The sequence below is a fragment of the Neovison vison genome, chromosome 8 (assembly GCF_020171115.1).
Source record: "Neovison vison isolate M4711 chromosome 8, ASM_NN_V1, whole genome shotgun sequence".
In the NCBI taxonomy this organism is placed as follows: domain Eukaryota; kingdom Metazoa; phylum Chordata; class Mammalia; order Carnivora; family Mustelidae; genus Neogale; species Neogale vison.
Genome location: NC_058098.1, coordinates 78,154,656 through 78,180,710, shown reverse-complemented (window position 1 = coordinate 78,180,710; position 26,055 = coordinate 78,154,656). Strand labels below are relative to the sequence as shown.

General features: G+C 36.4%; 1 protein-coding gene across 4 annotated transcripts in view; it reads left to right on the top strand.

The window, feature by feature from the left end:
• Window positions 1-224: 224 nt before the first annotated feature.
• Window positions 225-26,055, top strand: part of CCDC88A (coiled-coil domain containing 88A) — a 126,109-nt gene continuing 100,278 nt past the window's right edge. For 2 of the 4 annotated variants that reach the window (XM_044263984.1, XM_044263983.1), the window contains exons 1-2: window positions 227-1,071; window positions 1,168-1,268. In XM_044263984.1, coding sequence (XP_044119919.1) covers window positions 1,009-1,071; window positions 1,168-1,268 — 164 coding nt within the window. In that variant the 5' untranslated portion in view covers window positions 227-1,008. Of the gene's footprint in view, window positions 1,072-1,167; window positions 1,269-26,055 lie in introns of those variants that run through there. The other 2 variants (XM_044263981.1, XM_044263982.1) reach the window with 2 other exon arrangements.

Below are 26,055 nucleotides of genomic sequence, written 5' to 3'. Positions count from 1 at the left end.
CAAAATCTGGGCGGCGGCGGGGCCGGCCCGCGGGGCGCGCGCGCTTGGGAGCGCGCTCATGCAGCGGTTTTCTTCTCCCACAATCCAGAGGCTGCGGCGCGGGAGGGGCGGGGAGTCGGCGGAAGGATATGGGCGCGGAAGGAGAAGCGCGCTCCCTTTGACGGAGGGCTCGTGGCTCTGGTTGGGCGGCGAAGAGCGGGGTGTGATGCGGCACTGCGGTTCTGAGGCCGTTACTCCGGCTCCTCCAGAGAGGGCGGAGGAGGAGGCTGGAGCGCGGTGGTGATTTTGTGCCAGGGCTTCCCAGAGGCGCGCTGAAAAGGCTGCAGGGCTCAGGAAACTGGGGGGTTAGGGACACACATTCAAGCCCCCACCCCCCCGGGAGGGGAAGGGGGCTGGAGGCGAGGCTTGAGGGCGACGGAGGGATGGTGTCTGCTCGGGGGGAAGGGGCGAGCCCTGCCTGTCGTTGGTGAGGGGCTGCGGGCAGGGGAGGCTCCGCGGGTCGAAGCGGCTCCATGCCCACTGGCGGGTGGAACGTGTTGAGCGGAACGCGGAGGTCGAGCCTGGCTGCCGCTCGGATCCCCTAACGTGGTATCTAACGTGGTATTTCATTTAGCCCACGTTGGGATTAATTCATTGCGGGCAGCTCCACTGGTCTGGCTCCTCCAGGAGCTGGGCAACCTTGACGGGCTTTTTGTCTTGCTGCTCCAGCCCCCTTTCCCTTCCTCCTCCTCCAGATGCCTTTTCTCTGCCCCTCCTCGCCCGGTACAGACATTTCCAGCGCAAGCTGCCGCTCGTGGCTGCTGTCGAAGCCGCTTCTCGGGTTTTCGGCTCATTCCTCTCTGGTGTGTTTTTTGAGGAGGGAGACTTTTTCTCCCCTCCACGATGGGATTTTCTTCCTGTGCCAAAATGGACTTTCATTGATTTCTACTCACTTCTTCAACGTTTAGTGATCCATTCCCTAGGCGTATTTTTGTGGTAGTTCCCCTTTTCAAATACATTATCTGTAAAATGGAGAACGAGATTTTTACTCCCCTTCTGGAGCAGTTCATGACCAGCCCCTTGGTCACTTGGGTAAGTAGGGTGTTATTTATTGTGTATTTTGCTGCATTATTTGTGGCTGCAGAGATGGAGATGGGCGTTCGTGTCCTTATGGTCGTTCTGTTCTAGGTTAAAACGTTTGGACCTCTGGCTGCAGGAAATGGGACCAACCTGGATGAATATGTGGCTTTGGTGGATGGGGTATTCTTGAACCAGGTCATGCTCCAAATGTAAGTGGTTTTTTTCCCCTTCTTTTCTAGGTAACTTGTTTTCTTTGAAAAGGGACATACTGAAAACTTAGAGAGTTTATGTTTGAAGCTCCTCATTTGGCCAAAACAATTCAGGTGGTTTAAGAATTAGACTTTGAAAGGGGTGATAGTCTTACGTGCCCACCAGCCCATTTGTCATAACCTAATAATTATACCTGTTAAAATTGTGAAACTTTAATTTTTATTCTGCAAACCGTATATTGTTACTTATTGTCTTCAGTGCTGAAATCGAAGCCACATTGTCCTCTGATAATTTGGTGAAAAGAGAGAGAATATGAGAATAGTTTCCTAAGGGGGAATAAAGCCTCTACTGTGAAGTTATGTGTATTTGATGCAGAAGTGTTTCTTATTAACCTCTGTGTCTAAAAATAAGTGGCTCAAATTTTGAAACTGGTGAAGTAATAACAGATTTCAGAAGAGAGAATTTCGAATAACTCTTCTGATTGGTGAGAACTGTTGCTGTAGCAAGTAATTTAAGTGAATGCAGTAACTCAAATCCGATGAGATTATTACATGAATTAATATGAATATTTGGGAGATCATTTTAAGGTATTTTTAGGGCATTTGTGAAATGCTAGTAACTGACATCTCGATGACAACTAAATAATGATTTAGTAGGAAAATCTTTGTCTTTTATGTTTGCGATACTGGGTTTGTATTAAGTGGAAAAGTGTTTTTAGGGTGGGAATTGATATCAAAATCATTGGTAGCTATATCAGTGAAATATTTTTATCATTATAGGTAATGTAGCATACATGCATTCTAAGTACATCAGGGTAGGTTTTCTAAGTACAAACTCTGAATGTTGTAGTTGTGCTCAAAATAATGTGTATTTAGCCTTCTGTCTTTTGAACAGAATCTGATTACGAGAGTAGTTTGGAACTTTGAATTTTAAGGCAGTCTTACTTTTTTATATATGTGGGAATTTAGTGTATTATTAATAAGTAATTGTTACTAAGGAGTAAGTCTGTGAATAGATGCATAACATAAAGTATCATTTCTGTATTTTGTAGGAAATTGTTTCTTATAGTTTTTTATTTAAAAGAGGTCGAAGTCAAATTCATAAATGTTCCAATGATAACTTTTCAGTCTGTGTGCTCAGAGGTATTTGCAGTCTGTGTGCTGATTTTCATGTATGTGTTGATCCCATAGGGAAGTATTACACTACTATATGCTTTTTTAAGGTGTTTTATTTGTATAGGCACCCAAAGAAATATATATATATTACTTAAAGTATATATACATTTTTTTCCTTTAAGAAAGGAAAAAAGAGTGTAGACATTAATTATCTCCAGGGATAGTAAATATATTTTTGGCAGCTCTCTCTCGGAACTATTTTTTATCTTTGCAATATCTCCCTATTCCCTAAGCAAAATGGTAGAATAATTAAATTTACTTCTATTTTAGGGAACACACATGACAGGAAGGGTAGCCATTACAGTAGATACTCAGAATTTATTCCCTTCTCTTGTTTTTAGACAGAAAATTTTGAAATGGTATTCTGAGCTCTAAAAAAAAAGGTGTTTTTACAAAATAGGACAATACATTACTTTAATTTCCACTTTATTTTATTTATTTTAAAGTGGGTTTCATGCCCAAGACGTGAGGCTTGAACTCATGACCCTGAGATTGAGAGTCTCCTGCTGTACTGGCTGAGCCAGCCAGGCACCCCTTGTTTTCCACTTTAATGTTTTTTATTTGAATGATTTTTTTTCCCAAAAAATACTTAGATTTTTTTTGAGTCCTGAATAGTTAGAGGAGGTGCTAAAAACAGACACTTTAGCTTGTTTCCATTTTGAGCACAGTTTTATGTTTAAAAATACATATGTATATTTTGAAAGTAATGGTGTTTCAAAATAGTGGTTACCAGGGTTTTTTTTTTTTTTTTTTGGGAGGACTAGCTTCATTCCAAACCTCAACTCTGCTTCTGTTTTCAGTTCCACCTCTCAGCTTCTTTAAAAGTTTTTTCAGTGTCCTAATTCTGTTCTGAATGACCTATATAAATTAAGGGGAAAAAATTTAAGAAAAAAGGAAGAAGTAGGCATTTAGTTTTTTAAAAAATAATTTGCTAAAATAAGATAAATTTATTTTAGTGAATTATTTTCCTAAGAGAGCAACAAAATATACATTGTTTTTAAAGCTGTATTTTGCTAACTTTAAAATCATAAAATGCATCTGTTAAGTATTTTGCTCAAGTTAATATTTAATGTACTCTATTAAATTGTCAATTGATACTGTACACAGTTAAACTAAAAGACTTAGTCTAAGTCATTTCTGACTTTGTTTTGATTTGTTTACAGAATATGTGAGTGAGAACCATTTTTAAATGAAACTATATATGTTTCTTCATGTTTGTTTTGCTTGGAGTTTGTTGAGCTTCTTACATCTGTGGGTTTGTAGTTTCTAACAAATTCAGAAAAAAATTGGGCATTATTTTAAAAAATACATATCTATAAAGAATATTTAAGTGTGTGTGTGTGTATTTTTCATGTCCCCATTTCCCTTTTTGGAAGTTCAGTTACATGTAAATCAGGCTGCTAGATGTTTACTGGTGTTCTTTTCAGTTTTTTCATTCTTCTAATTTTAGATTATCTTTCTGTGTCTCCAACTTCATTAATTTTTTTAATAATGTTTAATTTGTTCTTAATGGTGTCCAACATATTTTTCATTTCAGACATTACAGTTTTATTCTAGAAATTGAGGTTTTTTTTTCCTATCTCCCATTTCTGTAGCTTTCATGCTTTGTCTTTTCTGTAGCTTCTTGAGTATATGGGATATAGTTATAAATAGATTAATGTTTATTTCTACTAATTCTGTCTGTATAATTTCTACATTGGTTTTGATTGATTTTTCTCCTCATAAAGAATTGTGTTTTCTTGCTTTTGTATGCCTGGTGATTTTTGATTGGATGTTAGACATTTGAAATTTTACCGCGTGGGGTACTGGGTATTTTTATATTTCATTAGGTATTCTTGAGTTTTGTTCTGGAATAGTTAAGTTACTTGGAAACAGTTTGATCTATTCAGATGCTGCTTTAAAGTTGTAGCATCTATTGTCTACTACTGTCACTCTATTGACGAAACCCTCTGAGTACTCTGGGTGGTGAAAACGGGCTCTTCCTGGACCTGTGTGAACCCTGGGTGGTGTTCCCTCTAATCCTTTTTGGTATTTTTTTCCCACTGTTCTTGGGTAATTTCCTCATGTGTATATACTAGAAAGTACTCAACGGAAGACTTGAGGGATACCCTCTGCAGATCTCTGGATTTTCCTGTGAGCCTCTCTACTCTTAGGTACTCTACTTTGTATATGACCATCACTTTGTTGTTTCTAGATTAAGTTCCATCTCACCTCAGTAAGATCATTGCTCTACCTGGTTCCCCAGCTCTCTTCTATGGCTTAGGAACTCTTTCAAGGTAGTAAGCTGGGGCAATTGAAGATTCATTTTGTATGTTTCCCACCTATCAAGGATCTACTGTTCTTTGTTGCCTGATATCCATTGCCTTGAAAAACAATATATTTTGTCCTTTTTTCCAGTTGTTTCAGACTAGAAGATAAATTTGGTTCCTGATATTCCATCTTGGCCAAAGTAGAAATCTATTTATGTACTTATAAATACACGTTTGGCCTGCCATTCTTGTATTCCTGCTTTCAGTAGTGACAGAATTCAGTTACAGAAGACTTATGGTAGAATATTTTTTTCATCTACAGTGTTTACTAAAAGTAAGAATATCGATTATTGATTTTGATTTTGCCATTTTGGACCTTGTTTGCATTGACTTCTTCATGCCAGTTTACCAAATTTGCCTTACAATTTTGAAATCTTTTCAATGACTTGGGATTCACTGCATTTAGAGATGAATACTGGATTTCATTGATTAGCTCTTTGAATCAAAGAATCTCTGTAAGAGCTTGTGACATGACATCAGTCCTCTTTAATGGGAAGGGGAAGCTCTTTAGAGATTGGGATTGATGGGCCAGCTCTTCTGCATGCTGTAGGACATTTTCGTACTTCAAATGAAATCTTTCTTTCTTAGTGCTAGTTATCAGACATAGGGCTTGGTGGCAGTAGAAATCATCATTTCTCTGTTTCAGATGTCATGCGGTTCTGTAGCCCTATTTGAATTTTACTTACTATGAAATTTTAAGAAATTGATAACATCGTGAATTTCATAATTCTAAAGTTTAAAAAGTGTGTATTACCTAAGCAGTTGAAAATATGGATATATTAGGGTTTTAAGTATTGAGAAAATTATTGATAGTATCAGAACAATGATATGACTCAACCTCCTTACATAACTAAAGAGATCTATACTGACTGTTATGATATACTTATTATGGTTTTTCTTATTCTAGAATCTTGAGTTGGAAGGAACTTTAGAAGTCCTCAGAACAATGATATGATTCAACTTCTTTAGATAACTATAGAGATTTATACTGACTGTTAAGATATACTTGTTCTAGCTTTTCTTCTTTTAGAATCTTGAGTTGAAAGGAACTTTGGAAGTCCTCTATTATGAAAATATGTTTTAATTAAAAAATTAATAATGACAAAAATTAAATGATTCATGGTTATGTAGATTCTCCTTAAGTATTTCCTGAGAGGCAGCTTCATAAAGTATACCTAAAAGAAGCCATTTGTGTAATAGAGAAAGTTAACTGAGAAATGTTCCTTAGTTCTATGAATGTGTAAGATTCAAAAGTAAGAGGAGATGGATGGGGGAGGGATGAAATAGATAAAGGGGATCAAGGGTATACTTATATTTATGAGCACTGAGTAATGTATATGATTGTTGAATCATTATATTGTTTACCTGAAACTAATATAACACTGTATTGTTAATTATACCTCAATTTTAAAAAAAGATTTAAAAGTAGATTGTGCTAACTTTATGACTATAATGACCTTAAAATGACTTATAAAATATATGGGTTTCTTACCCAAGTATGGCATTGACTCTGAATTTTGGTTTGGGCATCTCAGGTTTTCTCACTGGACCTCATATTTTTTGTTCAGTTTAGATTTTGTTTTTTGCTTCTTTAAAAAACACACTTTTGATATAGTCATAGCTGTTGTCTTAATATCCAGTTTTCTGATTTATCTTCCAGATATGCCTGATATATCCCTGTGTGTCTGTGTATATATATACACACACGTAACAGATATATCCCTGACTTTTGAATTAATGTGAATTCAGTTTTGAGTTAATGTGCTAGCCCTGATTGGTCTTACTTTTGGGCTTGCCTGTCTTAAAGTTTGTTGTCATCTGTATGTGCTTCTATAAGACTATAAATGTGTTTTGGGGATAATATTTATCTCACTGGATTGCAGCTCTCGGTATATCTGAGTCCACTGATTATCCTGTGAATTTCTTGAAGCCATGGACTGTACTTTTCATCTTTATTCTTAGTGTAGTGCTTGACATACAGTAGGTACTTGATATACTTCTGTTGAAGGAATGAATGAATAATGGAGAGGTAATGTGGTAAAGTAGAATGAATTTGGTCTTTGAGTCAGACGCCTTTAAGTCAGACAGGGTTTAATTCTCACTATGCTACTTATTAGTGTATGACCTTAAACAATTTACTTAGCATTTCCAAATCTCATTTCCTGCATTTATTGGATGAATGATAATGTTTTCTTCCTGGAGTAGACTTAATCTCTGATAAGACACAGATAGGTATCATTTTCTGTTTTGTTTACTACTGTATCCCCAGTGTTGGTTGCTGTCATTAGTATTATCATGTGCTAGGTCATTTCCACCTGTTTCTGTTTCTTCAAACAAATTATGATCACTCACAGCTTAGTTTTGCACGATTTTCTCTTGGCATCACCTCTATATAGTTGGATGTTTATTGTTTAGCAAGTTATTTCTCAATATCTTGATTTATAAACAGAATAAAAAGACTCCCAGGGTTATGGGAATTAGATAGGATAATTTGTGTACAGTACTTAGAATATAACAAGATTAAATCTTTGTTAGCTATTGGTCTTTGTTTTATTTCTATCGTTATCATAATCATTTTTCCGTACACTGCCCTCCTTCCCCTTTTTAAAAAATATTTTATTTGACAGACAGATCACAAGTAGGCAGAGAGGCAGGGAGAGAGGGAGAAGCAGGCTCCCCGCTGAGCAGAGAGCCAGATGCTGGGCTCGATCCCAGGATCCTGGGATCATGACCTGAGTCGAAGGCAGAGGCCTCAACCCACTGAGCCACCCAGGTGCACCTGCCCTTTCCCCTTTTTTTTGGCTAGCAAGGTTTTACTCATTCTTAACACCCTCTGAAGTCTCTTGGCATAGTTAGTTGCTCTCTCCCCTATCATCCCATATCTGTCTTTACCAAATTGTGTTAAAGTGCTGCAGCTACTAGATAGTTAACATTTAGAGGCTAGAGATTTTTGTTATGTATCACCAACACCTAGCATAGATTTGATATGTCACAAGTTTTTTATTAAATGTCAAAGGAGTGAATGAAACATTTTGTAATTTTATTAGCTTTTACATTTTTGAGAATTCTAGTTTTAGTATTATAGAATTTAGTTTATTTTGCCCCTTTTTTTTTTAAGAGGGAGAGCAAGAGAGAGCATAAGCAAGCGTGAGTAAGCATGAGTGTGGGGGGGAAGGACAGAGGGAATGGGAGAAAATCTTCAGCAGACCCTCTCTGAGCAAGGAGCCCAGTATGGCCTCAGTCCCCAATCCCAAAACCCTGAGATCATGAGCGGAGCTGAAACAAGAGTTGGACGCTGAATGAACTGAGCCACCCAGATTCCCCTAGTTTGTCTTTTATTTCTCTTCTTTTTCTGTTTTATTCCTCTGTCTCATTATTTAATTACCTTTAATTATCCACCTGTGTTATGTGTAGCTCTAGTTGAGGTTGTGAGAACAAGTCATAGTCCATGCTTTTGTATGGTATTAGAATATATAGTGACTGGAGTGCCTGGGTGGCTCAGTCCGTTAAGAGTCTGCCTTTGGCTCAGGTCATGATCCCAGGACCTGGGATTGGGCACCACATCAGGCTCCTTGCTCGGTGGGGAGTCTGCTTCTCTCTCTACGTTCCCCCACTTGTGCTCATCTCTCTCTCAAATAAATAAAAAAAAATCTTAAAAAAAAGAGAATATACAGTGACTTTAGTTTGGTTTCTAATAAAGTTACCGGTGATGTCCAACATATTGAGATTTTTTTTTTTTAAAGATTTTGTCAGAGAGAGTGAGCACAGGCAGACAGAGAGGCAGGCAGAGGCAGAGGGAGAAGCAGGCTTCCCGCTGAGCAAGGAGCCCCATGTGGGATTTTTGTGAGATTTTTGTCCACAGCCTTATAGTGGACTGATGTCTTTAAGAGCAGTCCATTGTGATTATTTGATTAATATCTAGTTAAACTATAAAAAGTGGTAAGAATCTAGAGAACAGGAAGTAGTTACTACATATGGGAGTATTTTTAAATTTTTTTTCTGAAAATTTTCTCTATGATATGTATTAATATAGGAAACTCATAAAGGAACAATAATACTTTTTATTTTTATTCATTTTTATTTTTTATTTTATTTACTTTTTAAGTAACCTCTCCACCCAGTGTGGGGCTTGAACTCACATCCCCAAGACTGAGTGACACACTCTACCAGCTGAGCCAACCAGGTGCCCCAAGGAACATCAGTTCTTAACTATAGTCTTTCAAGAATACCAGTTGACCTTCTTTTAGGATTTGTGAAACAGATCTGTCCCAGTCTAAGTATAATGTTTCAGTATTTAAAAATGATATTTGAGATTTTAATTGATATTAAGAGATGTTTGTCTAATATTTAATTTAGTCGTTACCAAGCTAGCTACTTTTAGGGAGTTGGTGGTGTGGTATAGAGGAAAAAACTACCTTGAAAGTTGTAAATTTAATTCCTGGACCAGGGTGGATTGTGGAGTAGTCAAAATACACACATTTGTTGATTAGTTTACTGATTACATGGGTGTAGTTTGTGGCAGCTCCAAAACATTTACAATAGCAAGAACAAAGGTCACTGATCACAGATCATCATAATGTAATAATCATAATGTAATAATGAAAAGTTTGAAATATTGCAAGAATTACCAAAATGTGACATCGAGACAAAAAGTGAGCAAATGTTGTTGGAGAAAGGGTGACGAGAGACTTGACAGAAGATCGTCATAAACCTTCCATTTGTAAAAAACATAATTATCTACAAGGTTCAGTAAAGAGAAGTGCAATAAAAAGAGGTTATTTCTGTATCCTCTTTCTTCCTGATTTTATTCCTGTGCTATCTTTGCTCTATTTTGTTAGTTCAATATTTAATAAAACTATGTTGATGAAACTCATCAACCTTATTCTGACATTTGTGAGACTCAGAGCAAGCATTCATTTACCACAATAGGCCTAAATATTTAAGGGTTATAAATCAGGCTAATAAATTATTTACTATGTTCTGATCTTTTATCTTGAAAAATATACCTTCATAGTGACTTAAAAGGAAAGATTCAAATTTTAGAATTTATAGAATTGAGAATTCAGATATTCAGTTTCATGTCAGAATGTCGTGGAACCCAACCTCCTCCCTCATCCCTAGCTCACAGAGAGGTCTCATGTGCTGCATGCCTGTGGACATGCTGCACACATGTTCAAGATTCATGCTTTTCCATACAGCAATCCTTGGCACAGGGCTATGTACGTCTCTAACATAGTCCATCCTCAGGACAGACCTGGGACAGATTCCTGTGCAAGCCATATAATTGGGTTAGAGATATTTGGGCAAGAAATTCCAGAGTTCCAAGTGACTGCAGTGTCATCTCGAAGGGGAGGTATATGGGTATATCCTCTTATTTCCATGGATTCCTTGCCCAGTGGTGAGGGGCATGGCCTGAGAAGGGCCAGAGTGGGTCTCGAAGCTGAGATCTATTTTGTCATACTCAGTGAGAAGGCTGAAGGAATGGTTCCATCCAAGATCAATTTAGTCAATGAGTAATTTCTGAGGGCTCACTGTATCACAAGCTATCTACTAGGTGCTGGGGATATGATGCTGAATAAGATAAGATCTTTGCTCACTAGTAAGGGGACCACATGCAAATAAATTGCAGTGTGATACGTGTGCTATATAGTAGAATTATGTTCTTGAAATAATAGTGGCATAAAAAGGAAGAGGAAAAATTTGAACTAGGGCATGAAAGTTGAATAGGACCAATTTGGTAAGTTAGAAACAGTGGGAGTAGGAGGAAATGGCATAAAAAGAGGCATGAATATGTGACTAAAATAGTAGAATCAAATAACTATAGGCTATTTTGTATAGCCAAAGCAGAGATTACATGCTTCTTGCACATAGGAGATGAGTTTGAAGAGGTGGGGATTGGGAGACTGTCCTTAGATATCATGTTAAGAAGATTGGATTTTTTTCCTGTAGAGATATGTATTACTTCAGATTCTCTCTGGAGAAACAGAACTATCAAGGGGTGTGTGTATTTGCGTGTGTGTATACAGAGAGAGAGAGAGAGAGAGAGATTTTAAGGAACTGGGTCATGAGATTTTGGAGGATTCTCTGGTTTAAAAACTAATGGGGCAGTCTAGCAGGCTGCCAGGCTGGAGACTTAGGGAAGAATTGCACTGAGTTCAAATTGGGGAGGGTATGTGCTATGGTGAGTGCTGTGAATTGTATAAGACTGATGATTCACAGACCTGTACCCCTGAAGCAAATAATACATTGTGTGTTAATAAGAAATAAAAATTTAAAAATTAAAAAAATGTATCAAAGACAGCTTGCTAGAAGGAGGTCAGCCTTTGTTCCAATAATACCATCAAATGATTGGATGAAGCCCCCTCACATTATGGAGAGTAATCTGTCTACGGCCATACTACCCTGAACGCGCCCGATCTCGGAAGCTAAGCAGGGTCGGGCCTGGTTAGTACTTGGATGGGGAGACATTATGGAGAGTAATCTGACTCACTCAGAGTCCTTTGCTTTATGTGTTAATCATATCCAAAGAAACACCTTCATAGAACATCCAGAATAATATTTGACCAAATGTTTATGCACTGTGGTCCATCAAAATTGACACACAAAATTAAACATCATAACTAGTGTTTCTTAATCTAGGTCCACAGATATTTTGGGGGGTCTGTGATAACTTTGGAATTTTAATTTTGTGTTTTTATTTTAGTAATTTAATTTTTTTTCAGGAGGTGGTAATAAAATTTTTTTGCAATAATAATTCACATTTGAGGGATTTTTAAATTTTTTTATAGACTGAGGCTAGTTTCTTAAGATATGTTTTGTTTTGTTTTTTAAAGATTTTATTTATTTTTTTGACAGACAGAGATCACAAGTAGGCAGAGAGGCAGGCAAAGAGAGAAGAGGAAGCAGGATCCCTGCTGAACAGAGAGCCCGATGCAGCTGGATCCCAGGACTCTGGGATCATGACCTGAGCTGAAGGCAGAGGCTTTAACCCACTGAGCCACCCAGGAGCCCCTAAGGCTAGTTTCTTAAGTCACTTTCTCATACTGGGTCTTTGGACTCTTAGGGTATCTGTAGACTATTCCTCAGATACTCTTTTTTTTTTTTTAAAGATTTTATTTATTAGAGAGAGAGAGAACACAAGCAGGGGGAGTGGCACGCAGAGGGAAAAGCAGGCTTTCCACTGAGCAGGGAGCCCAGTGGTACTTGATCCCTGGACCCTGGGACCATGACCTGAGCCGAAGGTAGATACTTAACTGACTGAGCCACCCAGGTGTACCAAATCCTCAGACTGGTAATTTCAGTGTTTTAAAACATTGTCACTACCTTATTCCAGTTTGAAAAACAGTAATATAGGCTATCCAAATCATAAAAGGAATTGAAACAGATAGCATTTGCATTTTAGAAGGATTGAATTTGGGGCCAGAATAGAGATAGAAACAGCACTGATGTTGAAATGATATGGAAGACAGATAGCATAGAAATTATGGGACTTGATTACCAACTTGATAGGAAGAGTGAGAAAGGGATTACTGGGATGACTACTTTTTATTTGGGTAAGGAGCAGATGGTAGTGCCCTTAGTAAGAAGACATTACAGGAAGATGAAAATTTAAGGGGAGGGGAAGTGTAGAAAATAAGTTCTGAGTTAATTTTGGAGTGTCTGGTGAACAGTGAGAAATATCTTGAGGGCAGGTGGATATTCGTAAGTTTGGTGCTTGGGAAATGTCTAAAGTAGAGAGGGAATTTGCTTTTAAGTTTATAATAGAAGCTAAAGACATGGTTGTCAGAAAAAAATACAGAAGGGGGCCATTGATAGATTCTAGGAAACAGCAACACAACAACATTAAAAGGCTGGAAATTTGAGAAAAGTAGGAAAATTCATAAGGCTGCTGGGAGGTAATCACTAAGGAAGTCAGTTAAAGATGAATGCAAGCATTGTCATGTAAAGTTGATGTCTTACTTGAGATTTGGAAAGCACCTATTTGTAGTGGAGCCAATCAGCATAGTTGGATAATTTACCCAGTGATGCTTTGCTGCTCAGAAACTGACAAAAAGATCTGTAGAGTTTACTCAAAATTGACAATAGACAGTGTAGGCCTATGTAGAGCAGGATATCCAGGTGAACAGTTGAAATGAACAGAGTATGAGCATTAAAATGAGGAGGAAAGCAAGTATCATCAGGAGAAGGCTGATAGACTGGAGGTTGCAGTAGGATGAAGGAACAGTAGAATTAGAAGGTGAAAAAGGGTGGAATAGGAGGTTGAAGTCAGAGGGCACTTTCAGAATTTGAGATTTTGAAGGTTGCAATTCTGAATGATGATTTAGGGCCAAGGTTAGACCCTGCTAATAGGTGGGTAAAATGGAATAGAGTGAAAATAACTAAAGTTGAGAAAGAATTTATTTCCTTATTCTTTGTAAGGTTAATGATCTCTTGATTAAGACTAGAGGTAGAAATGAGTATTTTGAAAGCTGGGAAATAAGTAGCTAATTTTAAGGTGTTATAATTAAAGAAAAATTTAATAGGAAGGAAGAAGACTGGCAATTTTAATTTTAAATTGTTTTAACATCAGACTTGGTGAAATATCTCAATTGTCTTTCAGGAAATTTTAGACAATGGTGTATTCTTTTTTTTTTTAATTTTTAATTTTTTATAAACATATATTTTTATCCCCAGGTCTGTGAATCGCCAGGTCCACACACCCCACAGCACTCACCAAAGCACACACCCCCCCAATGTCCATAACCCCACCCCCCTTCTCCCAAGCCCCCTCCCCCCAACAACCCTCAGTTTGTTTTGTGAGATTAAGAGTCACTTATGGTTTGTCTCCCTCCCAATCCCATCTTGTTTCATTGATTCTTCTCCTACCCACTTAAGCCCCCATGTTGCATCACCACTTCCTCATATCAGGGAGATCATATGATAGTTGTCTTTCTCTGCTTGACTTATTTCACTAAGCATGATACGCTCTAGTTCCATCCATGTTGTCGCAAATGGCAAGATTTCATTTCTTTTGATGGCTGCATAGTATTCTATTGTATATATATATGCCACATCTTCTTTATTCATTCATCTGTTGATGGACATCTAGGTTCTTTCCATAGTTTGGCTACTGTGGACATTGCTGCTATAAACATTCGGGTGCACGTGCCCCTTCGGATCACTACGTGTGTATCTTTAGGGTAAATACCCAGTAGTGCAATTCCTGGGTCATAAGGCAGTTCTATTTTCAACATTTTGAGGAACCTCCATGCTGTTTTCCAGAGTGGTTGCACCAGCTTGCATTCCCACCAACAGTGTAGGAGGGTTCCCCTTTCTCCACATCCTCGCCAGCATCTGTCATTTCCTGACTTGTTGATTTTAGCCATTCTGACTGGTGTGAGGTAATATCTCATTGTGGTTTTGGTTTGTATTTCCCTGATGCCGAGTGATATGGAGCACTTTTTCATGTGTCTGTTGGCCATCTGGATATCTTCTTTGCAGAAATGTCTGTTCATGTCCTCTACCCATTTCTTGATTGGATTATTTGTTCTTTGGGTGTTGAGTTTGCTAAGTTCTTTATAGATTTTGGACACTAGTCCTTTATCTGATATGTCATTTGCAAATATCTTCTCCCATTCTGTTAGTTGTCCTTTGATTTTTTTAACTGTTTTCTTTGATGTGCAAAAGCTTTGATCTTGATGAAATCCCAATAGTTCATTTTTGCCCTTGCTTCCCTTGCCTTTGGCAATGTTCCTAGTAAGATGTTGCTGCGGCTGAGGTCGAAGAGGTTGCTGCCTGTGTTCTCCTCAAGGATTTTGATGGATTCCTTTCTCACATTGAGGTCCTTCATCCATTTTGAGTCTATTTTTGTGTGTGGTGACAATGGTGTATTCGTAATGTAATATACTTTCCTAGTGAAGGCTAGAAAAAAAATTGGTGAACTTCATATTATTATTGACATCATGACTATTTCCTTTTCTTGGGTGGTAAAGGACCAAGGAAGACAGTTCAGTTTTAGGTGTTGGGTCCTACTCATTGTTTAAGACTTAGATTGTTACAGAGTTGTGGATGATAAGAAAAAATTGTGGAGAAAAACCAACGGAGGCAGTACTCCAATTTATATTTGCCAAGACTGGTTAAAAAAAAGGTAAATCACAGTAAATTCTCTGTTAACCTGTATGTTGAAGGAAAATAGAATGTTGAGTTTTCTCATAATTGAAAGTTATTTTATTTTTTCCAACTCTGCGGTTTAAATCTTTGCAAATGAATTAAATTGTATCTCCACATTTGTAAATAGAATATACATGTCATTTGTTTTAAATTTGTCTTTGTGTTAAGTATTGAATATATATAACCAAGATGAATCTATAATGAATGGTGAATGATCCCAAGTATGTATTTGAAAGCAAATATTATTAGCTAGGTTTTTTTTTTCTTTTTCAATTTTTATGAATTTTATTTATTTATTTATTTATTTTTAGTGAGAGAGAGAATGTGTATGTTAGTGTGGGTAGATTAGGGAGCCCTACTGCTTAGAAGTTAGTTAGAAGTTAGTTTTGGGGGTGCCTGGGTGGCTCATTTGGTTAAGTGTCTGCCTTTGGCTTAGGTCATGATCCCAGGGTCCTGGGATTGAGCCCCACATCAGGCTCCCTGCTTAATGGAGAGCCTGCTTCTCCCTCTGTCCAAGCCCCTGTTCATACACTCTCTCTCTTGCTCTCTCACTCTCTCAAATAAAAAAATCTTTATTAAAAGAAAAAAAGAAGTTTTGGCCTCTAGAGGTATAGATAGGAAGGGAAATCAAGGGGAGGAAGTTAGATAATTTTTCTTTTAAGATTTTATTTATTTGTTTGAGAGAGAGTGAACAGGTACGTGCACAGGAAGGAAAGGTGGGAGGAGGTCGAGGGACAAGCAGACCCTGCACTGAGCATGGTGCCCAGTGTGGGTTCAACCCCATGACCCTGAGATCATGACCTGAGCTGGAATCAAGAGTCAGACGCTTAACCCACTGAGCCATCAGTCACCCCAGGAAGTTCAAATTCAGACCTTGAAGAATGATTAGACTTGGACAGCCATAGTTGAGGAGAGGAGGGTATTTTAAGCTAGGGAATCAACATGAGGAAAAAGCATATTATATATATGATTTGGGAGGTGGTGAAGAGACTAGCCTTACTACAGGGTCCATCCCAAGTTGGGAAATAGAATATAAATGTGCATAGATGGAGTAGACCAGATTATGGGAAACTTGAAAAATAACCAGTATAATTTAGGCTGCATATGGCAGGCATTGTAGAGACATTTAAAATTACTTATTAGGGAATTAAAAGTATTAGGAAAATCACTTTGCCATTAATTTGTAGAGTAGATTGATTATTGACTTTATTTGTTCATCCTATATTTATTAAGCATACACTATGTATACTATTGCAATACTGAAACTACAGAAATCAGTGAAACTTATAATTGTATTAGTGCTTGGAACAAAGATGAGTAATAGGGAGGGACAAGTAAGTGCTAGTAGAAGATATATGGGTAGTGATGGGTAGCATTCTGTTCTTATGATTGTGAGGTTCAAGTCGGCGTAGGATGTATGAGTGGAGAAGAAGGAGCAAATTCAAGAACTTACAGAGAAATTGGTGAAATTCTAGATATAGTGTGTGGAAGGGAAGAATGAGAGATGATATGCCAAGGTTAAAGCTGAGCAGACAGACTGAAAATTATGTATTTCTAGGAAAGAGGATGTTAAGTTTGGATATTTAATTTTGTGTGAGGAAAATAAGGACATTTATTTTATTTAACTTGCAACTGAAAACATTTAAATGTGTAATACAGCAATGTGTTTTGACAATGATGCCTAATTTATATGAGAAATGTTCCAATACCTATGCATTTGTACTCTTTGTTTACATTTTCATTACTGTTAGTACATATTTCATTTTTTAATTCAGTGATATGGTTTTGAGAATGTGTTACTAAAATTCTTTCAGACTGTCAGAATGCTTTAAAGTGTGCATTTGTAGGATCTAACTTATCCAGGAGATTTAACAATTCCCAAAATATTAAGTTGCACTTTTACCTCTCAGTTGTTAGAAGTTAGCCATCTTTGTGTTGTACTTTTTTTTTTTTTTTCAAGATTTACTTAGTTATTTGACAGAGAGAGACACAGCCAGAGAGGGAGCACAAGCAGGGGGAGTGGGTGAGGGAGAAGCAGGCTTCCCGCTGAACAGGGAGCCCAGTGTGGGGCTCGATCCCAGCAACCTGGGATCATGACCTTAGCCAAAAGCATGCGCTTAACTGACTGAGCCCCCCAGCTGACCCTTGTGTTATACTTCTATTAACTATAATGATTCAAAGTTTTTGTCTGTGCTTACAGAAAGAGCTCAGGCCATGTGTTTTTGAGCAGTGCTGTTCTCAATAAAATTTTCTGTTATCTGAGAGTATTCATATAACTATTCTGTTTTTATTCTGAAAAATAGTCTGTTACTGAGTTATTTATTCTAGAGGAGAATTTTAATTTTGGTCTTTGTTTAGTTCCCCAGGAGTTTTGTTTTTATTTTTGTTTTAATTCTGCAATGCATAAATTAAGTCTAGTATTTATTGAGTGTTGCACATTTTTCTTTTGACTTTCTTATTATCTGGGGTGCCTGAGTGGCTCCGTCGTTAAGCGTGTCTGCCTTCAGCTAAGGTCTCATTCCTAGGGTCCTTGGTTGGACCTGGATCTGGCTCCTTGCTCACATCAGGCTCCCTGCTCTGCGGCAAGCCTGCTTCTCCCTTTCTCACTCCCAGTGCTTGTGTTCCCTCTCTTTCTCTCTCTCTATCAAATAAATAAATAAAATCTTAACAAAAAAATACCCGTTATCCATCAATTTTGTGTTTCCAGCTGCTTTCAAAATATTCTAAAATCTTATGTCATTTATTCTTCTGTTTTCTAAAAATCAGGGACCCATTTTATTAAATTGGAGGTCCCTAAAACAGTTCATTTCTCTAGAACCATTTGTAGACCATGCTGCAAAGTCTTTAACTTGTTATTAATAATTCCTTACTTCCCTACTTGTGTACCTCTCTTCTACCTCAGTTTGCAGTTCATCATATCTTTTCCAATACAATACTTGGTTTGTATGTGGGGTTTTTTCTTTCTGTTTTACTATTAGTTTTTATTGTATTCTTTCACTTCTGTTTTCAGCAGTGCTTTTTTATTGGATTATCTTTTTTTTCCCCCCTTTAATTGGTGGACTTATAATGGTGTTAGTTTGTGATCCCTTTGGAGTACTTTTATGGTACTCTGAAATGGGCAAATTAAACCAATATTGTGGTAATTTCATTCTGCTCCTAATAGAATTCTTATTCTTAGAGTAATTCTTTATAGAAACTTTTTTTTTTTTTAATTAGAGAAACTGATGATACAAAAAAGATTTTCTTGGGATGCCTGGGTGGCTCATTCAGTTAAGCATCTGCCTTCAGCTCAGGTCATGATCCCAGTGTCATGGAATCTAGTCCCACATCCTGCTCCTTGCTTAGTTGGGAGCCTGCTTCTCCCTCTGCCTGCCACTCCCCCTGCTTGTACTCTCTCTCCCTGACAAATAAGTAAGTCTTTAAAAAATATATTTTCTTACTGAATTTTAAAACTTCTTATTTAAGGTAAGTTTCTATGACTGTGTTTTAGTTTGTTAATTAGAAGAGATTGTACTTTGGAAAATACTTTTTAAAGTTGTTTTTGTTTTTTGTTTTTAAATTTTAGAGGGCTTTCTTGCTTCTCAGAAATGACTACTATGCCTGTCACTGGTGATTAATCAAGTGAACTATTGAAATTATCCTAGGACGGTTTATGGACTTCAGATTTAAGAATCGTTTCTCAATTGAATTGACAGGATGTGAATGAAAGCTGTACTAGTCAGATCTATCCCTGATCAAGTAAAATACCCAATTAGGTATCAGCTCAGTTTAAGATTTCTTTTGAATCTCTAGAACTGATTGGATTTGGAGCAAATACTACCCCAAAATACTGACTAAAACAAATTTAAACATACTATAATAAGATTTAAGGACAATGGGTGAAAGTTCTATCATAGATCACTGATGCTTGTTGACTCTATAATGATTTTAGTTACTGGGCATGTGGTTGACCACCATGTAAAAGAAGGTTCTCCTATTTTATGAAGATGATGATTAGCCATAATACCAAGTCTTCAGGTCTCCATACCTAGAACAGGAATTGATTTGCCTGATACAGTGGATCTTACAGTGAGACCTAATGGACCCCTGCTAGTCTGTGAGGTCAGAATTATTTTTATATAATATTAAGATGTCATCTGCCTTTTTTGCCTGTTTTGAAAAGAAAAATGATGGTGCAAAAGCAAAGATAGGTAAAACTGCTGACACCTTAGCATGAATCAAGGAGTGGTACCACGTTGTACTGATAGTCATTTATTCTTCACACTGTGCACTTAGAGCTAAAAAGAAATCAAGTTTCACTTTAAAATTGTTCTTGGTGAAGCAGTAGAAGTTATTGTATTGAGTCCTGATCCTTGTGTATATTTGTTTGTAATATTCTGTAGGACAAAATGGGAAGTATATACAAAGCACTTCTATTGCATAATAAAATGTGATGATTATCTCAAGGAAGAGTACTTATAATTTTTTCTTGAGTTGCAAGCTGAACCAGTCTCTATTTTGTTTTTATTTGAAAAAATGAGTTACAAACTTATTATTCAGGCTTGATTATTGGGCAGACATTTTTTTCAAAAATGAACAAAGTGAGCCTGCCATTTCAAGAATAACAACTGATTGTGTTGTCTGTGATAAAATTTGATTTACAGAAAACATGAGCTTGGTAACTTCTCAACATTTTAAAGACAATTCTGCTGAGATTGGAGGTGATATTAATCAAGGTGATTTTTAATATTGAATAATAAAATGTTTAGTGTTTGGAAAATCTATATAACTCAGTGAACAAATATTTTCAAAGTGACCATTCATAATAAGAAATCACACACATGTAAAACATGTATTCAACATGCCAGATAGATCAATGGATTTTTTTTTTTAAAGATTTTATTTATTTATTTGTCAGAGAGAGAGGGAGAGAGAGAGAGCGAGCACAGGCAGACAGAGAGGCAGGCAGAGGCAGAGGGAGAAGCAGGCTCCCTGCCGAGCAAGGAGCCCGATGCGGGACTTGATCCCAGGACGCTGGGATAATGACCTGAGCCGAAGGCAGCTGCTTAACCAACTGAGCCACCCAGGCGTCCCAGATCAATGGATTTTAATGTTTAACAATAAGAATTCACTGATAGCATTTCAGATTCTATATTGCAACCAGCCTTTAATAAAATACTACTCTACTGAAGTGTGGTAGTACCAAAGAAGAATATCAGTAATTATCTGAAAGGGCTAGCTGTTAAAATATTCTGCATATTTGTGAGAGATCAATTTTCTTCAAAGATTTTGAACAAAATAGTATGTCACAACACATTGAATGCAGAAGCAGATTTAAGAATCCACATGTTTTCTACTAAGCTAAACATTAAAGAGGTTTAAAAGTTGTAAAAGATAATTTTTTTCTATTTTTGGAAAAGATAATTATCATAAAAATGCTCTTTGTGTTAACATACAATGAGTTTGTTATTTTTGCTGGGTTCTTAATTTTAATTTCTAACATAGTAAATATATAGATACAACTTATCTAAACAAAAGCTCTTTAGACTCCTCAGTAAAGTTTAAGAGTGGTAAAAAAGGGATTCTTAAACTGCAAAGTTGGAAAACTGCTAGCTTAATGTTTGAAGGGCCCATGTGGCTCATTCTAAGAAGTAATTGTAGATAGATATTCGGTCATTTTATCCAACTCAGATAAAATCAAAGTTAAATAAATGTATAGTATTGGATTTTTGTTCTTTTTGTGTCCATTTGCAATTTTTAAATTAAAACATTAGTTCTCTTTGTTAAATCAGTGAGTATAATGCTGTCCTGCTAGTTCAGTCATGGGCAAACCAGAAAATGTCATAGATATTTTTCAACTTTTGAAGAGGTAACTTAACATATCTAAAATTACGAGAAAGCACATGAAGGAAGAGAGTGTGTAGATCTCTGTCTGGTAATTATGTGTTACATACCTCTCCAAAAATGACTGCTCAGTCTTTGTAAAGATCAAATTAGTTAATATATCTGAAAATATCCTATAGATATATACAAGATTGTATTAATACTAGGTTTCTTTTTTTTTTCATTTTTATTAATACTAGGTTTCATTTTGAACAAAACGAAACCTAGGTTTCAAAATTTCATTTTGATTTGAGGAGGGAAAGAAATTAAAGTGAAGGGACACTTATTTCCCTGATATACTCAAGGCTGAGACAGTTTACTCTTTGGATGACCCTATATGGTAATTATGCTTACCCAGTTAATTATTTTTCATAAAGCAGTCATTATGGTATATGCACTTTTGAAGTTAGATATGCAAATACTTATTTCAGATGTTTCATAGTGACATGCAAATGTTGTGTAGTTATATGTTACCATATAAAATGTCTAAAAAAATTTTTTAAAAATCTGTTACAACTCGTTTTCTATTAGAATGACATGATCAAAAACATGAACACATGTAGTTGTTAAGGAACAACACTAAACAGATGGTCCAGGAGTACACATAATGGGCTTGCAGTCTGGGTAGAAGAGCATAAAGCCATTAAAACTATCAGATTTCTGTTTCTCATAGATATTCTCAATGAATAAGTAAAGACATAGTCCTTGGTTATACAAGGACCAAATCTTCGAATGTTAGTGTTAACTAACTTTCTCTTCATCTTTTACCCTAATTTAAAAATTATTATATACAGTGGTAGATAATACTATTGCCTGCTTATTGAAATTAATGCATCTTGTCATATGTAGGTCATTTTATAAATGTGAAATTGCTTGAGGCCCTCTTTTACTGCCATGTTGCATTTAACTTCTGGCTGGACAGATTTGAACTATATTGCTAGGCTATTTGCCTCTAAAGCATTTCTCAGTTTTCATCTTATAAAAGAAAATGGTTGATCTGGGATTATGTTGGCTTGGAAATAGCTATGTATGATTAGAAAGTTACTTGCTCCCATTTCATATGAGTATCATTCAGTAGCTTGACTTTTATTTTAGAAAAAGGTCTTTCCAAAGATAAATTCTAAAAAACAATGCTTTCAAAAAGAGTTTAATCAAAACTGTATTAATCATTATTCTATATTCTGAATTAATCTTTGTTTAGCATTTTAAGTAGTAGACATGAAGGAAAGACAGAATATTTAGAATATTTAATAGACTATATTTTCTTTTTAGAGAATTCTGGATTCATACTATGCCCCATTTGTTTAAATTACTGTACTGTGGCTTTTATTGTAAGAATTTTAAAAAGCGCCTTAAAATATAGGCAGGAATGTAGTGCTTTCTGTCTTTACATGGAATGCATACCTTTTACAGATGAAATTTTTTATATTGTTTTATTTTCTTAAGTTTATTCATAGTCTGATAAATGTTTTATGACTCTGAATCTCTTGCACTGAATCCTACATGTATAGTCTCATTAAATGTGCTTCAGCTAAGTAACAGATACAATTACTTATCTTTTTTCCTAGAAGTAAATAAAATGGACAGTCTTCATGAAACCGTTTTTTTCTATGGGTGTCTTTACTCTCTTTAAAGATGTTTTACATAGTTAAAAGATTAGCCAATATTAAAAGGTTCATAGTGGGGGTCCCTGGGTGGCCGTGTGAATTAAGCATCTGCCTTGACTCAGGTCCTCATCTCAGGGTCTTGGAATGGAGCCCCTAGTCCTCTGGCTCCCTGCTCAGCAGGGAGTGTTCCTCCCTATCCCTTTGCCCTCTCCCCACCCAACTAGTACCTGCCTTGCTCACTTGCTCTCTCAAGTAAACAAAATCTCTAAAAAAAAAAAAAAGGAAATAAATAAAAGGTTAATAGTGAAAGATGGTAATCCCTGCCCTCACTTACCTCTCAGTTCTGTTTTTTAGAGTAAAAACTTAACTTTTAAAAAGCAATTTCTAATGTCATTTAGTCCCATTTATAGTGATAACATGCCCACCCTTGTATTTCTTAATTTATCCCTTTTAGAGACACTGTCTCTTGACTTCTGGATAATGGTAGATGAGATTTTAGCTCTTTTTTTTGGCCATTTCTGTATCTTCTTATCCTGCCTTCTAATAAATTTATTACACGTTTAGTTAAATCAACCATCAGGACTCATATTAATATAACTGTATAATGTTTTCTGCAGAGCCTAAACTTTTCTTTAAAAAAAAAAAAACAAACTTTTTTTCTGAAGTTACTAATTTTCTTGGTGTACTTAATTTTCAGTAAGTCTATCCTTAAGGAATCAGCTATCTTTCTTCGGAGTGGAGATTAGGACTTTTCAGACAGTTTCATCTGAGGGTAGTCCATAACTCTTGCGTAAAGAGATTGCATTCTTGGGGTGAAAGGGCCTGTTTTCCCTGATCCTAACATATGTTATTATGACCCTAACTCAAATTAGGCATGAATCAAATGAGAAACCCAAGCCTTGTAATTGAAAGTTTATTGCTCTCTAGGTCCATGCCTAAAGTGCTGAGCAGTAATCCTGGCCTCCCAAGTCTGAAAAGTTTATGGATAGGCTGTGATGTATTATTCAGTTTGTAAACAAGTAGGAACTATCCAGATCTGTTTGTATACTAAAATAACTCTCAGTAGGTACAGTGTGGATTAGAAACTAAAACTGAGACTTTGAATACCAAGTATCAGTCTGTTCTACCAAAGAACTGCACTTTTCTATTGGATTTCCAAATGAGTCTACTAGATCATAGAAATCCCCTCAAATCCCATGTACTCAAAGCAAAGATATGTAAACACAAAACACCACAGTTTTATAAACAGATGCAGGAAACTTTCATTTCCCTATCTTTAATAATCCCTGTTGAATGTCAGGTTAATTTCAGGTGTTAAAGTACTTATTCTGCAAATTTTTCAAAATACTGTCTCTTGCTTTTCTAAGTTGCATTTTTTAATTCTTCCCAGATTGCTAAAATAATTTCTTCTGATATCCCTAGTATATAAAAACTAAACTGTTCTCTTTTTATATTCAAGATTGTCTTGTTTCAAGGACTCTCTGAAAGGCTAAAAATATTAAACTTATAAATAAAATTTTATTTACAAAAAGTTCTTAAAAGATTTTGAGCAAACCAAAAATCTAAATTCTTAAAACTTGCTAATTCTTAGAAGAGCTTTATACAAAGGGGGCCAAAGGCTTTTCTGTCAACTGAATATAATTTGAAATACCATGTGAGGAATGTTGGACATAAAAATTTTTAAAAGAACCTTTAAAACTTTAATAAATATATCAACTTAAAGAATGCAGAGAAATGTAGTAACAACTGTCAGGGACAAAGGTAATATTTACATTATAACATTTGTTAAATTGGAAGTGAAATCACTCGTGTTTATTAGAATATCATGCATCCATTTCAAAGTATAATCTAGATTATATATTGTCATGTAATAATGGGTTCACATTATAAATTTGTACAGTATATGTGTGTGCATGTATGTATATTTATTTAAAGATTTTACTTATTCATTTGAGAGACCGAGAACACTAGCAGGGGAGAGGCAGAGGGAGTGGGAGAAGATGACTCCCCTCATGCAGGGTTCAATCCCAGGACCTGGAGATCACGACCTGAGCTGAAGGCAGATGCTTAAACATCTGAGCCACCTAGCACCCCATATATACCTTTAGTAGTAATATTGAAATCTTACTTTTTTCTTCTTTAAAAGATTTTATTTATTTATTTGTCACAGAGAGAGCACAAGAGGAGGTGGCAGGCAGAGCAGGCAGAAGGAGAAGCAGACTAGCGGGTTCCCTGCCAACCAAGGAGCCTGATGCAGGACTGGATCCTAAGACCCTGAGATCATGACCTGAGCCGAAGACAGATGCTTAACTGAGTTAGCCACCCAGGCATCCCAATATTGAAATCTTTCTTAAATACTTGTTGTTAGAATTAAAAGTCTGGGTTTATTAAACTAGAAAAGACTTTTTAGGTCTATTATCAGTGTATGACTAGGAGGCAGTTACAGGTGATAGGTAGGTAAGGGGATTCAAATACAGAGCAAGGAAAATAAAAATAAAAAGAAGGCTAGAGAGATATTTACTGACTCTCTATGATTACAAGTGAAATTTACATAATTGTAGGTTTACCTAACATTTTTGTTACTATAGTTGTTTTTACTCTCCTCTCCCAATTACAATTATCTGTATACTTTTCTCCACAATGATAGATTGACTAAACTATGCTTTTATACATTAATATGGCCACAGTAGGTACTCAGTGAGTCTTTGTTTAATTTCTAAACATCAGAGTTGATTATAAAAAACAAGATTTTCCCTTCAGCATTCTGTGTTTTTAACCATGACTTCCTGCCCATGCTGCTGTTTGTTCCTGTTTGCCATCACACATAATCTGACTTCTGCAATACAGTCTCCTTTTTTTTTAAGTAACTGGTTCTGGTTGGTGCTTTTACCTTGGAGGCCCACTTCTCCAGTTATACTCATTTGCCTTGGGCTACTCCTTAATTCCCTTGCACTAAGCATAAATCAGTCACAAGTCAGATTGGGCTTGCCTTTCTTACTACTCTTATTCCTTGTTCTGTATATCTCAAATTGTAGGTTAGGACTCTGTTATTCAGCTGATCTTTGGGACACGAACCTTCATGGGGAGTCTCTATTCTGGGCTGCCAAATGAGTTGTTAGCTTGGAGAATGTCCTCTCATAACTCTTATTAGGAAGCAGCCATTTTTGAAACACTATGCTTAGTCAATTACTTATTTTTATTTATTCAGACAACGTTGTTAGGATATATATTAAATTTTAGAGATTAAAAATGTGAATAAGGGGGTGCCTGGGTGGTTCAGAGGGTTAAGCCTCTGCCTTCGGCCTGGGTCATGATCTCAGGGTCCTGGGATTGAGCCCCACATTGGGCTCTCTGCTCAGCAGGGAGCCTGCTTCTCCCTCTCTTGTCTACTTGTGATCTCTGTCAAATAAATAAAAAAAATCTAAAAAAAAATGTGAATAAGACATGATTTCTGCTGTCATGGTACTTATAGTCGGGTGAGAAAGTGAGAGGCTTGAAGATAATTAAATATCAGAAGTCCTATGTACCAAAAAGAGGGAATGGTTTTTATACTATTTAATCAGTCTGTACAATTAATGTGAGGATGACTCAGTGTTAGAAGATGTAACAATGTAACTGACTACATTAACATAGTAAAAAAAATCACATGGGAATAGCTGTAAGAAAAATTGGGTAAAATTCAGT